Source organism: Tamandua tetradactyla, chromosome 22, assembly GCF_023851605.1.
Source record: "Tamandua tetradactyla isolate mTamTet1 chromosome 22, mTamTet1.pri, whole genome shotgun sequence".
Taxonomy (NCBI): Eukaryota; Metazoa; Chordata; class Mammalia; order Pilosa; family Myrmecophagidae; genus Tamandua; species Tamandua tetradactyla.
The window spans coordinates 17,624,637-17,639,992 of NC_135348.1; the positions used below are offsets into that span (position 1 = coordinate 17,624,637).

The following is a 15,356-nucleotide window of genomic DNA, read 5'->3' on the forward strand; positions in this document are numbered from 1 at the left end:
GAGAAAAATGAAGGATCAGGAAGATGGGGATTAAGAGAAGAAAATGTCCTTGGCGATGGGATTCTTGGATGTGAAGAAAAAGAAAGGGCATGGAGTGAAGACAGTCTAGGAGAACAAAAGGCTGGAAGAGGAAGAAAACAATAATGGGGAGAGAGGCTCTGGAGGCCCTCAAAAAGGAGGAGGGACGGAAAGCAACTGAGGGAGTGGGGGCAGCCCACGGAAGAGATGTTAGGGGGCTGATAAAGAGATGAGAGTGGGAGAAAGGCTAGGGTGGTGGTCAACCTCCACGGCGGCCCCAAGGGTTCCCCTCTGGCAGCCAGGCCCAGTGCAGCCCCCTCCCCATTAAACAAGGCTGACAAGCAGGACTCCTAGGCTGTGGTAGAAATGGGGTGCCTTTCTCACAAAGTGAGGCCACAAAATGGGAGCGTCCACACAGCTCGCTTTGCTGTCCCTCTCTCTCAGATGACCGCAGGGTGCTGAGGACAGACGTGATAATGTAGGAAGGTCTGCATGGCAAGGCAGCGAAGCCCCCTGCCCACAGTCAGCACCGACGTGCCAGACACATGGATAAGTCATCCTGGAAGCAGGTCCATCATCTCAGCCACGTCCTCAGAGGACCGGCCCTTGGCAAACAGCCCGACTGCCTGCTCAGGAGACATCCTGAGCCAGCATCGCCCCGGGAAGCTGCTCCTGAACTCCTGACTCACAGCAACTGTGTGAGGTAATGCCTTTGCACTGTTGTTTTAAGCTGCTAAATTTGGGGATAACTTCTTACTAATAAAGGAATCTCCAGATTACTAATAGGGTTGGAATGTATGGAGAGAGTAAGGAAGTGGAGAGGAAGGTTAGAGCTAGCAGGAAAAGTCAGTAACACAAAAGCAGAGGAGGTGGTAAAATTCTAGAGTCTGATTTCTTCACTTGCTCTTCCCTGCCTGTGCACTAGTGCACCTTAAATTCTCTGTAAGTGAAACCTTCCTTCATGTGAAAAGTGACCCTGGAAACTCCAAGGCTTACAATAAGAAAGAAAAACAAAACATTACTGAGCATCCTCTAAGTGTTTTGCCTATATTCAACAATCTTCCCAACCCTCTTAATATCTTCTTTTTACCAATGAAAGTGATATGACTTGTATAAATTTTTTCCGTTTTTGTTTTATTTCTTGTTCTGAATTGATGCAAATGTTCCAAGAAATGATCATGATGATGAATATGCAACTATGTGATGATATTGTGAATTACTGATTATATATGTAGAACGGAATGATCAAAATGGGAATGTTTGCGTTTGTTAGGTGTTTTTTGGGATTTAAAAAAATAAAGAAAGTGATATGACTTGTCCAAGGTCATATAGCTAGTGAGTGGCTGAGTCGGGGCCAACCCAGCACCCTGGCTTCAGAGCCTGAGGCTTTACCTGGCTGTCCCATCCCTGCCTTGTCCCCACACGGGGAACAGCTGAGCACGGAGGGAACTCTGTGCTTAGTTCTTCCTTGAGGTTCTCCCACCATAAAACCATAACCAGGAATTCCACCTTAATCCTCTACGTGGCGCAAAGGCCCTTCATCTTGGTTCTCCCAGCTTAAATGGGACAGAGGGGAACAGCCAAACAAATTTTTTTTTTAATTTATTAATTAAAAAAAATTTTACAAGTGAAAGAAAACATTAACATATATAATCAGTAATTCACAATATCATCACTTAGTTGCATATTCATCATTTCTTAGAACATTTGCAACCATTCAGAAAAAGAAATAAAAAGACAATAGAAAAAGAAATAAAACGAAAACAGAAAAAAAAAATTATACCTACCATACCCCTTACCTCTCGCCCTCATTGCTCACTAGCATTTCAAACTAAATTTATTTTAACATTTGTTCCCCCTATTATTTATTTTTATTCCATATGTTCTACTCACCTGTTGACAAGGTAGATAAAAGGAGCATCAGACACAAGGTTTTCACAATCACACAGTCACATTGTGAAAGCTATATCATTATTCAATCATCCTCAAGAAACATGGCTACTGGAGCACAGCTCTACATTTTCAGGCAGTTCCCTCCAGCCTCTCCATTACATCTTGGATAACAAGGTGATATCTACTCAATGCATAAGAATAACCTCCAGGATAACCTCTCGACTCTGTTTGGAATCTCTCAGCCATTGACACTTTGTCTCATTTCACTCTTCCCCCTTTGGTCAAGAAGGTTTTCTCAGTCCCTTGATGCTGAGTCTCAGCTCATTCTAGGATTTCTGTCCCACGTTGCCAGGAAGGTCCACACCCCATTCTAGGATTTCATGTCCCACGCAGAGAGGGGAAGGGTGGTGAGATTGCTCGTCGTGTTGGCTGGAGAGAAGGGCCACATCTGAGCAACAAAAGAGGCTCTCTTGGGGGTGACTCTTAGGCTTAAATTTTAAGTAGACTTGACCTATCCTTTGTGGGGTTAAGTTTCATGTGAACAAACCCCAAGACTGGGGGCTCAGCCTATAGTTTTGGTTGTCCACACTGCTTGTGAGAATATCAAGAATTCAACTTGGGGAAGTTGAATTTCTCCCCACTCTCACCATTCCCCGAAGGGGGCTTGCAAATACTTTTCCAGTCACTGATCAAATCATTCTGGAATTCATCAGGGGATCACTCTGGACAAACCAACAAAATCTCATGTGCTACCTGAGATCCCAAGTACTTATGACATTCAATCAAACTATCTACATAAGCTATATTAGGAAATTGAGCCTCAGTTCTTCCACCTATAAAACAAAGACTGAACTGAAATACCCAAGATCCCTTCCAGTTCTCACATTTTATGGTTTTAGGTAACAAAAAGAGAAATGATCACTTAACAAAACCAAAAAATTATAACTGAAGTATAACTCTCAGTCGCCCTAATATCATTCAGCTTTAGGTTTAAAGAACCACAATTATGTAGTCACCATGTTATCTCTTACACCCTCATCCTGCAAAAATTATTCGCAACTTGAACAAAGTTTTGGTAGGACTCCCTCTCCTGGTTCAGTGCTGACCTTCAAAGAGAATGTTTGTGTGTGTGTGAGTATCTGCATACAAATGAAGAAAAGCTATCTTCTGCAACAAGGTCACTACAAATAAATCTAAGAGCACTTTTTGCAGGGAGGGGCATGCCGTCTGTATTTCTCATATCCTTTTCAATGAGCAAACAAAAATGCCACTAACAATATGTGACCAGAGATTAAACATCAAACCCATCACTCTGTTTCCATTTCAGTTCTTTCAATGTCCCCCGGCAAAACATCAAAATAATTCCAAGAAACTGACACAAAGGGGGAAAATTTCGTGCTAGATCAATTCCTTAGGTACTAGACCCTGCTTACCTTTGACTTAACTTTACTTAATTCCCTATTAAGTCAAACCTAGAGATGGCAGCTGTGCCAAAAGCTGCGTCCTGGCAGATAAAAGACATAGTGTCAACTCCTACATTAGCTGTCCTGGCTGGATTTGCTTTTTTTGGTAAATTCTTGGATTATCTATCACCAAAGCCATTAAAGCGTCTAACTAGGATACAGTGATAAAGAGTCCTCTGTTATCAGACAGCCCCTTTTAATTGATCTTAATAAGCTATCTTAAATAAACAGGGAAGAAAAAGCATCGCACTAACACATGGCAGTTATCAGCATATCTCCATTTACAGTATCACTGAATAGCAAAAGCAACGTGGATATGGACAGATGCTGACTAGAACTATAATACTACCATTTTACAGGTCATTTAGAGGTCATTGAAAGTCAGTAAAATGTAAAATGATGTCATTTACAATGACACCAAAATTAGGGTATTTTGTAAATTCAGCAGATTGAAACGCTAGTGATTAATGAAAGGGAGGGGTAAGGGGTATGATATGTATGAATTTTTTTCTGTTTTCTTTTTTTTTCTTTTTCTGAATTGATGCAAATGTTCTAAGAAATTATCATGATGATGAATATACAACTATGTAATGATATTGTAAGTTATTGATTATACATCAAGAATGGAATGATCATATGGTAAGAATGTTTGTGTTTGTATGTTGGTATCTTTAATAAATAAAATGAAATAAATAATATTAAAAAATTAGGGTATTTTGTACGGCAAATACCATGCCTAAGTAGTAGTCATGGTATTTCAGAGGAAGGTTTTTATTATAAGAACAATATACACCACAGACTGCTGGGCACTGCAAGGAAATGAAATTTCTATAAGGCACAACCCGTGAGCATAAATAGTGGTTAGAAACTGTAATCTAAACGCTGAATCAATGTGGCAGAGACTCATTTAGCTGCTACTGCTTAATGCAAAATTCCATGATTCTGTGAAAAGAAAAGAAATAGGCTCCTCGGCTTCCTTGATAGGATTTTTTGCAACTTAAGAGAGCCATAATACTAACTATTTTAGAGGTCATTTAAAATCATTAAAATGTAAAATCTACAGAATCCTTATTCTACAGATGAGAAAAATGAAGCCCAGAGATCCCACTGTTGGTAGCAAACCCACGGGCCTCAGCCTAGGTGTGGGAGAAACACGGGGTCATGGAAAGACCATTGTGGCTTATCTTATTTATGATCTCTTCTTCATTCTTGACCAGTAATTACCATTTCCCTTAATCAACAGATTATTTGTCTTTCACAACGTGGCATCAACAAGTAATGCTTGAGCACTTCCTGTGTGCCAGGGAACTGTGATTGCTGCTGAGGGTTTCATAATAATTAAAGTGAGAACAATTTTAACTAATGTCTAAGCAAAAATACAACTTATACTTTTTAAATTGCAAGCATCTTCACCCCATAAATGCAAGTGATTTTGTGCGAGCACGTGTAAACATGCTCATGTGTGAAGGAGCGGTTGTGTACCCGAGCACTGGTGTATATTTCCTTGAAATTGTTAGCTGTTCCTAGGATCACTTATGCAGCACCAATGCACCTAGTGGCAACAACAGAAAACTACAATCTCAGAACTGAAGATGGGCTAAAAAGGAAGATAGGAATCCAGGCAACCAAGAGGTGACAAAAAAAGGGGGAAAGTGACTAAGACCAAGGGGTAAGCAAGGACTGAGGCACCCTCCCTTGTGGCCACATGCAGCTGTCTATCCAGCCCTGCCTGCAGCAATAGCCTGGGGTAGAAATAGAGTGATCTTTGTTTGCGGCTTACAGGAAAGTTTGGATTTGTCTTAGGTTAACAATTAACCAGCACCAGGAACCACTTCCTTTTGCTTTAATAAATGACAAAAGAACTGAAACCTGAAAAGAGGTGAATTAACTTGAATTATTTTTATAGCTTTGTTCCCTTTAAACCTAGATTAACTCTAACAATCACCTCCTGTCTATTCCAGTGAAAATAATTGGGCTAGGAAAGCTGAAAATAACTAGTTTGTTAGTGATCTTTACTGCATATTAGAATCACTAAACTTTTCTTGGAATTGACAATTAAAAATTATATTGATTTAGTAGATTGAAATGCTGGGGGTAAGGGGTATGGTATGTATGAATTTTTTTTCTTTTTTCTGTTTATTTCTTCGTCTGAATTGATGCAAATGTTCTAAGAAATGATCATGGTGATGAATACACAAGTATGTGATGGAAAAATAAAAGAATGTTCATATTGTATGTTGACTGGTTTTATTAATTAAAATTTTAAAAAAATTATATTGAAATCACGTTATAAACTAACCTTAGCCAACTTAGCACTTCAGAAATGTCTGGTTCTTTGCATAAGTGTAAGTAGTTTGCAGCAATTAGAGGTAAACGAGAGGAACGTACCCCTGTACTCAATTTATTACCAGTTTCAGGCTAAATTCTGTGAGTGTGCACTAGCAAGGAAGCAGAAAAATAATCTGTCCTTTCTAGGGGTGGGGGAATGGGTTTCTCTTTTTCTTCTCAGGCACTTAGATGATTGTGATGAAAGAAAGATTCACCTTGAGGTAGACATAACATTCTCAGGGCAGGATAAGGAAACCTCACAGCTGCGTTCTCAGGCCTCATCCAAGCAAGAGTGGTGGGGCCATTGTAATCCTCCCAATAAACCAGATATCTTGTGCACCACTCATGTTACTAATAAAAAATATTTCTCAATAACCTTAAGGTAAAGAAAACCTCTCAGATTTGAAGTGTTCAGGCAAGCAACTTGGGAGAAGGCATTCCTAACAGAGGTACTTCCAAAGTAAACCAAATCTGCCAAGGGACTTAAAATTAATTTGCACATACATATGTTGTATTGTTTATACTGTTGTATTCTTAGAGTATCATTTCTGTGGTGGTTTGAAGGTAGAGGTACCCAAGAAAAACAACTTCTTAAACTTATTACATTCCTGCAGATGTACAAACATTGTAAATAGGAACTTGAGGTTGCTTCAGTCAAGGTGTGGCCCACCTCAATCATGATGGGTCTTAATCCTATTACTGGAGTCCTTTATAAGTGGAGGGAAACTCAGATACAGAAAGAGAAGGCTACGGGAAGAAGTAGAACATCAATGGAACCTGGTAGAGAAGGGAGAGAACAGGAGATGCGCCAGCCCCAGGATGCAAATTTTTGGGAAGAAAGCATTGCCTTGATGACATCTTGATTTGGGCTTTCTATTAGCCTCAAAACAATAAGCAAATAAACTGCAACTGTTTAAGCCAAACCACTGCATTGGTATTTACTCAAGCAGCCCAAAAAACTAAAACAGATTTTGAAACTAGGAGAGAGTGATGCTGCTAGTGCAAAAACCTAAACCATGCAAATAACTTTGGAGTCGGGCAATGGGTAGGGGCTAGAATTGCGAGTCACTTGATAGAGAAGCCCTAGAATGCTTTGAAGAGACTGCTGGTAGAAATATGGAGGCTAAAGGTATTTCTGAAGGAGCCTTAGAAGGAAATGATGAATGTGTTGTTGGAAACTGGAGGAAAGGTGATCCTTATTTTAAAGTAGCAGAGAATTTGAGTTCTGATATCAGATGGAAGATAGAACCTGAAAGCAATAACCTTGGATATTCAGCTGAGGAGATTTCCAAGTTAAATGTGGAAAGCAGTCAGGTTTCCTCGTGCAGGCTATAGTAAAATAAATGTGGATAAGCAATAAGCTGACAATTGAAGCCCTGGGTGCAAAGAAACCAGAAATCGATGATTTGGAAAATTCTGAGCTTCCAGAAAGCAAGTCTCCAGAGAATAATGTACCATGTGAGGATTTAACCGAAAATGGAGCCAAATAGCTATTTCAGGGGAATTCAATATTGGGAATACAGTTATACAGGAAAACCTATGGAAGGTTTATGGTCTGATGGCTTAGATCCCCATGAGCTACATGCAAGACTGGTAAGTTTTTTGGGGGAAGATTTGTATGAGCAGAACACTGCCAGCCTGGACTAAAAGGGAAAGAGAAGGGACAAATTGAAGGAAGAGCGGCTTTAAGGGAAGAACCATGGAAGCTTAGGTCTGTACTGAAGATATCTTCTTTGGCCAAGAGAGCAGGCCATCCATGCGGGTGGAAAGGGCGAGCTACTTTGGTACATGGAGAGGGTGGGTCTTCCAGTCTGTTGTTTAGGAAGAGCGCTGCCACCCCAACGTTCAGAGATGTGGGGCCAGTGCCCTGGGGTTTACAGAGAACCCCACTGCCACCGCAATGCTCCCAGGGGATGAAACCTTCACCCCACGTGTTCCAGAGCACATGGCTGCTGCATAAGCACTTGGAAGGGGTGGGACTACCGCGAAATCAGGCCCAGTGGACAAAACATTGTCCCAGAGATGACCCTCAGATCTTGAAATCTAAAGGAGTATGCCCTGCTAGGTTTCAGAATTATTTGGGACCTATAACCCCTACTTTCCCTACAATGTCTACCTTCTAGGATGGGAATGTTTATCCTATGCCTATCCCCCCATCGCATGTCAGAAACAGGTTATTTTGTTCTCAGGGTTTCACAGGCTCATAGACAGAAGGGAATTATGCCCCAGGACACACCACACCTGTAAGCAATTTTGATGAGACTTTGTACTTAGCATTGTTTCTGAAATGATTTAATGCTTTAGGGATATTGTGATGGAATGAATATATTTTGTATATAGAAAGAACATTCCTCCTTGGCATCTAGAGTTTGGAATGTGGTGGATTTGAAGCTGTACATATCCAAGAAACTCATGTTCTTAAACTTAATACACTTCTATAGGTGTGAACCCATTGTAAGGTGGACCTTTCAAGGAGGTTTCTTCAGGTAGGGTATGGCCCACCTCAGTCAGGATGGATCTTATTCTGGTTACTGGAGGCCTTTAGAAGCTGAGTGAAATTCAGACGAGAAAAAGCCAGAGGAAGTAAGAAGCTGAACAGCAAAAGGACTCAGAAGGGAAGGGAGCATTTCCATCTCTATTTCAGCAAATCAGCTTCTTCTGGGGAATTCGATGAAACCATCAATGGTTTTCGATGAAAACCTTCTTTGGAGTCCCCAGCTTGTGGCCAGCCCTGTGGAATTCAGGCTTGCCTGTCCCCACAGTCACAAGGGCTAATTCCTGTTTAAAAATCTCATATTTACGTAATATATATACATCTATACGTCCTGTCAGTTCTGCTTCCCTAGAGAATCCTAATGCTGTTACCACAAAGACAACACGGTTGTTTCCACAAAAGGAAACTTTCCGTCTTTAACCCCATTTACTACGATTTTATCAGGCAACTAGTCTCTCATAAATTTAAACTAGTAGGAGCTACTCAATGAAATTAAACTTGTCAAAATTTTGCAAGTTTGCTTTCTCTCATCTCTCTTCTCCCTCTCAGTTAAATTTGTCTATTATACCAACAGCTAATCATGTCAAGTATTTATTATATTTTTAGGGCCTCACAATCAACACCTAAAATCTAGTTCTAAACTCTTCACCAAAAACAAACATATTTTTCTTATGTTACTACTTATGTATAAGTGTTACACTAGTATTTCACTTTATTTTAGACTTTCATAAATTCAAACTATGCTAGCAATATTAAAATTATGATACAAAATTACATTTTTAAAAAGAACCATCATGTCCTCAAAGGTTGTTTCTGCAAATATTTTGATAATAGTAGAAAAACTCATATTTACTATACTTTAAGACAGTATCTTCAACCCCTAACTACAACATTATATTTCCACTTTATAGATGGGAATACTTCAGCTCAGAGCAGTTAAACGACTTGATCCAAATTATAACCCTAAACAGGGCTCAGGATTCAAAGCCAATCCTGAACTCTTTTCTTCTTTAAATTATTACTGCACCCAAGCCCCTTCAACAAATTAAACTACTAAAGTATGCTATTCAAAACAACAAAATCACATAAACATACCAGGTATTCTATTTCATACCTTTAATCCTCTGAAACTTCCCGGGCTAGTTGGAGAGGAACTGGAGGATTTCGTAGATTTAGGAGTAGAAAGCTGGCTGCTGGGAGTTCCGTTAACTGACAATGAGACAACAAAGAGGTCAGAGGTCATCAAAACCAAAACAACTAGATTGTTTAAAATCTCTATATGCACGCACAATACAGCTTCAATGGAGCTTTGATTCATTTAAAGCTCAAAGCAGATGGCAAATCAGCACAAAGCAAAAATAATGCGTCTTATTGCACTACAGACATAAAAAAAACAAAACAAATAAGGTGCAAAACTAAAATTATTTGCAATAATAGTTTTCCAATGGTGATATAAACAAATATATAAAACATTAAGAAATTAGTGATGTGAACAAAAACATTATATATCCTGCCTGCCAACAAGGGAAGAAAAATAAATGGCTGTTATATTTTTAATGGTTTACTAAGAAGGCTGCACCATAACCTCCAATATCCACTAATGTGGTGTATACCAACCTAAATAATCAAGTTATTACTCTCTGAAATCAATTCCACCATAACCCAAACACATTTTTCAAGTATACTACTAATTGAAAGGGAAAATTACTAGATCTTTTTAGTACCTACTTTTTTGTTTGAAGGCCATAAATGACAGTGTTTAGCATTCTTTTTATCTAAATTATTTATTTCTAATTCCCTCCATTTTTCTTAATTTACCCATTATTTTGCACAGTTTAGTAGTTTTCTACACACTCCAAATTCTGGACACTTCTGAGGTTGTAAACCCAATTTAGATACTAGGAAGAGTGCTGGGGAAGAATTTGCAGATTCAATTCCTCAGGATGATTCATGCTTATCCCTCATTGTATCGCCTGGATCCATTTCTGCTGTAATTAACAAAGCTGACAGGGATGTGATTTTTTTTTCCCTCCTCTAAAAAGCATTTATTATTAATCTTCAATGCTTTTGCCCGAAGTAGATAAAAATTGCTATTCATCTGCATGGTTAGAAAGAAAAGCAAAGTCCGTTAGCCTTTTTTTTTTTTAACATGAGAGAGGAGACAACAATTATTTTAAAGACACTAAGAAGTATAAAAAGTGAAACACAGAGATAAGAATCCTCAACAGGAGACTCAAAAAGGCAGCAACCAGTCCAGGAGCGGAGGTAGAAGTCCTGGATCAATGAGTATTTATGATTAGAGGAATCATCTGTATATAGGGATATCTGGATTTAAAAAGTCATATTTGTTTCTTATAATGTTCACCCTAAATTTTAAAAGTTTTTATTTAAAATTTTCCAGTTATTTTTAAATGACAATTTTAAATTTTCTACTTAAAAACCATTTTTTATTCAAAATTATCAGTTATCTAGATTTTCTTAAATTCAGAGTACATAAGTAATTATACAATTATTAATTTCTAAGAGTGCTAAATAGCCCTGATTATTTTTTATTTAAGTTAAATTTCAATTAGTGTTATTTCTTTAAAAAATTCTTTTAAAGGGAACTGGTAGCAATTTACATAAAATAGAGATTATTGTGGGCAATGAACTAGTAAAATTGCTGTGAACTGGGACTGAAGTATAGTATTATTTTCAGCCCACACAGCCACCTGTTTAGATCACCAGTTTCTACTCAATAAGTTCTGTTAGCTTTCACTGATACTCAGATACAACACTGATAGCAAAGCCTTCCTTGGAATGGTGCTAGAAAAAGGAAATGGAAAAAAATAAGTTTCTACAGGTGACAATCTCTGTTGCAAATCTCCATCTCCCTATAAATACAACTCCTGCATAAAGAGAGTTTCTAATAAAACTCCCTGACAAGAATTTAACCGGTGTTAATAACTGCATATTTGCACTTTCCTCAAAACAACTCCCATTCTAAAAAGATATGAAGCCACAAGTAGCCCTCTAAGTTTTCAATAGAGTTTGGGAGTTTCTAAAACATATTCTCTAATGAGCAGTCCTTAATTTCATTTACCAGCATATTTCTCCAGTGTCCCTAGGAGGGCAGAAGGACCTGGTCAGCTGTAGCATAGTATCATCTCTTCTCACACCAGTACCCTTTATTTCCACCCTCACCTATAACAGCCATTGGGACAAGTGCATTTGCTTGCATCTGAACTTTCTCTCTTGCTAGACTATGAAAGATAGTCACAAGCCAGAAACTTAAACCGAGGATCTTTAAGTCTCAAATTATGGCTAACTATCCATTTATATTGTTCAGCTTAATTGCATGTGTGTATTACATACTATTTAGCTATCTTGATAAATTAAGAATTTTATTTGGGGGATTTAGTCAACGAGAAGACTTCACCAAAGCAGCACTTTTGTCCTAAGATTGAAAAAGTACAATATTGTATTATGTTTTACAAAATGACTTGTTCTGTTTCAAATTCCAATTAGTTCCATGGAGTTTTCTTGTTGATAACATATATATCCCAGCTAAAACAGTTTCTAAAAGTAAGTTTACTTTGGGGCACTGTGTTTTTGTTTTGTTTTCAACATTTTTTATTATGAGATTTATATTCAAAAAAGCAATGCATTTCTAAGAACACTGTAACAAATAGTTATAGAACAGATTTCAGAGTTTGCTATGGGTTGTAGTTCCACAATTTTAGGTTTTTCCTTCCAGCTGCTCCAAGACACTGGGGACTAAAAGAAATATCACTGTAATTATTCAGCAGTCTTACTCATTTGTTAAATCCTATTATAATTCCTTCTCCTTTGATCTTTCTCCCAATCTTTAGGGGTATCTGGGCTATGCCCATTCTAACTTTTCCATGTTGGAAAAGGGTGTAGATGATACGGGATAGAGGGATGGAACTAGCTGGTGCTGCTGGAGAGGCTGGGCCCTCTGAGTTTTGGAACCGTGGTTTTTAATGATACAAACTCTCTCCTTCTTCAGTCAGTGGGGAATGGGAAGAGAATATTATGTGAATAAGCATAGTAAATTTTTTCAGATTCACACTGATGTCCAGAAATATTGACTCACACCTCCACTTCTCAGTAATTGCAGTGAAGTGCTGAACACACCTTTCAGTTAATCTCCTAAAGACCATTTGCCCTCTGAAATGTGATTTTTAAATCTCACCACTTCTACACATGCATTTGAGGAATACTCTATTAATTCAAATCCAAATTATAAACTAGGCTGAAGTGTGGAGAATGCTGAGATTTTCCTAAATAAGTTTCTAAGTATTCCAAATTCAGTTAAAAAGAAATATTTACATATTTATTAGGCTATATTTTGGGACAGCTGGTCTGCAAGACAAATGTGTTGTGAAACATGTTATAGTTTGGTATGTTAACTTTCTTCTTTGGACCTCAGGTACATAAAATTGGGTTAATCATAATACCTGATTCTTGAACCACTCTCCCTCTGGTCCATTAACGGCCTATTTTATTTAGTTGTTTTACTGATGTAATATGTATCTGCAAATCTATCATCTAAAAAGGCTAAGAACCTGACAAAAATCTACAAATACCATATGGTAAGCCCAGTTCATTGCATTTATGCAAATTACATATTATATAAGCTTTCCCAGTGTTTGAAATACTTTATAGAGAGCATAAAACAATTCAACATAGGCTTAACAGTTAAAAATATTCATATAGCCAATATTTTTAGAGAGAGAGGGCTGAACCTGTAACTTTATGAAAATAATTGTTTTGAGAAATAGAATGACTGCTGTGTAAGAAACACCTCATAACCCTACTTCAGAGTATGTGAATATAAAAATACTTTGAATTCTACAGTTTTAATGTTTCTAAGCACTTATACCTGGGAGGATGTGGGGGGTGAAAGAAATGTACAGTTGCTTTATGGCCATTTTCATAATACAAATTTCAGTTTTCTTCAATACCAGAATATTTTACAAAATTAACTAGAGGATAAGCGCCTCGAGGTAATGTGCCTCTTTAATCATGCTGCATTTTGACTAAGCACAGGTACTCGGCCAGCTTCTGATGATAACCAGGGCTCTAATACATAAAGGAGGCTGAAGTGCCCTATGCATTGCGAAGCTTCTCACACCACACAGATGTACACCGGGACAAGCCAGATATGCTCATGGAAATGGAACAAAAGGAAACAGAAATGTGGCAAAAAAGAAAATACAAAAACCCAGCCGAGCGAGAAAGCCGTAACAAGCCTGGCTCACCTGGGGATTTGGCTGTAGAATAGGCACTGGAGCTGTGGCCACCCCTCTTTACTGTAACATTCAGTATACACAAAGGAGGGGAGACAGTAAGGAGAGGTTATTCAGCAGGTGGAAGAATGCTACAAAGAGAGGGGAAAACAACCTGCCCTAAAGCAAGTGGGGCGAGGGCTGCAGGGGAAGCAACTGTAAAAGGAATGTCTGAAAAACTCAGGATTTTATTTTATAAAGTTTGATGCTTGATAGAATTTTCACTGATAGTATCATCTCATATTATAAATTTTCCACATGCAAAAGCATGTTTTTTCAAACTTCTTTCCTTAATGGGAAATATCAGCAAAATTATTCTTAATTAGTACAAACAGACTCCACAGAACCAATATATCGTGATCTTTATGGAGGTTTTTAGTTTTAAAAAACCAAAAAACAGTCAAAATTATGACACATCTATAGGTTAAGAACCTGAAAGAAATTAAACTACAGTTAAATGAGATTCTTAAATAAGTAAGGGAGAACCTTCTAACAACTATCACTACTACTATGATATTGTGTGATGAAGGAAAAGCTAGTGCAAATTTATCATTAGTACATTTCTGGGGGTGGGGAGGAAGTGCGTGTTTTAAATTGATAGTAGATAATGTTAAAAAAAGTTCACAATTATAGCATGAAATTCAAAACGCGGGACACAGTAGACTAAATGTGAAACTTTTTAATGTAAATACTAGGAAAAGAATCTAGAAAATAATACTGTTCTCCACAAAACGTGATATCAGAAAATCAAACATCTCTCAGGAGACTTTATTTTAACTTTGGGAAATAGGCTTAACTTACCACTTTAAAAAAAAGCATGTCATCTATAGGTTGCTATATAATCTGGTTGTACTGAGAGACAACTAGTTCGTGATAACTGAAGTCCGCATGAGAATGATCTGCAACTTTTGTGACTATGCATTCATTCCTTTATCATTAAGTACCTGAAGCTGGTGATTTGCTGCGTCGAGAGGGCCCAGGGCTTTTGGATCCAGAATATTTAACAGCTGAGGATCGAGAATAAGATGACTTCAAGACTCGGCATTCTAGAACAGAAGGAAAATGCATTAAATAAATCTGGTATGACTACTACCAAAAGTAGAGTACACGTGAGAGTCGTTTATTGTCCGGAAACATTACCAGACAATGTCTCTACTGTTGTTAAACAACTTTATTACACAAAGCAGGAGTCCCAAAGTACCAGACAGAGGTTATGTTTAGTTAGGCTGCACTTCCTGCAACATCATCTCATTGTTCCAAGAGAGTTCTTACTGACAAACAGAAATCCCAACAACTGAACTTGACCCATACACACACATCCATCGCTTCATCTAAACATGCCCCATTTTTTTTTAATCAGAAGCACTCATAGGCAAAGGCCACAGTTTTATTATTCTCTCCTATTTCTGGATTATCCTATTTTGCAAGGGCATGGAACTCTAATTTATGAACGTCTTCCTGTTTTGTATTCCATCTTCCCCAAAGTATGAAACATTAAAAAATGAAGAAACTGGATTTAACCAGTTAACTTTGGTCCTTCTATAAATCACCATAAAAGATAGTGTTTAGAATATCAGCACCAATTAGAGCTAAAGCAACCACTTCTAATCCAATTAAGAACGCAAGTGTTGGAGTCATGCAGATTTTGGAAGAATCATGGATTTGACATTTGTTAAATGGGAGACCCAAGTTAGTTTCTAAGCCTCAGTTTGTTTTTGTGGTTTTTTTCTCCCTTCTACGAAAGTAGAATAAGAACAGAATTTGTTTTACAGGTTTGTTAAAAGGTTTTAAATTAGATAACATATTGTCTGTAATGCACTTTAAGATATTCAAATTTATGCAAGGAAATTAAAATGTGGGGTAGTTTAA

The 15,356-nt window shown here is 37.9% G+C and overlaps 1 protein-coding gene across 7 annotated transcripts in view; it reads right to left on the reverse strand.

Moving 5' to 3' along the window:
* DCLK2 (doublecortin like kinase 2) overlaps positions 1-15,356 on the reverse strand; it is a 204,130-nt gene that overhangs the window by 47,114 nt on the left and 141,660 nt on the right. For 4 of the 7 annotated variants that reach the window (XR_013167469.1, XM_077139847.1, XM_077139846.1 and 1 more), the window contains exons 4-6: positions 14,432-14,533; positions 13,461-13,511; positions 9,311-9,405 (exon numbers count right to left, since the gene is read on the reverse strand). Coding sequence is in view for 6 of the 7 variants with exons in the window: in XM_077139847.1 (XP_076995962.1) it covers positions 9,311-9,405; positions 13,461-13,511; positions 14,432-14,533 (248 nt within the window). In the remaining variant the exon portion in view is untranslated. The remainder of the gene's footprint in view (positions 1-9,310; positions 9,406-13,460; positions 13,512-14,431; positions 14,534-15,356) is intronic. The other 3 variants (XM_077139849.1, XM_077139848.1, XM_077139851.1) reach the window with 1 other exon arrangement.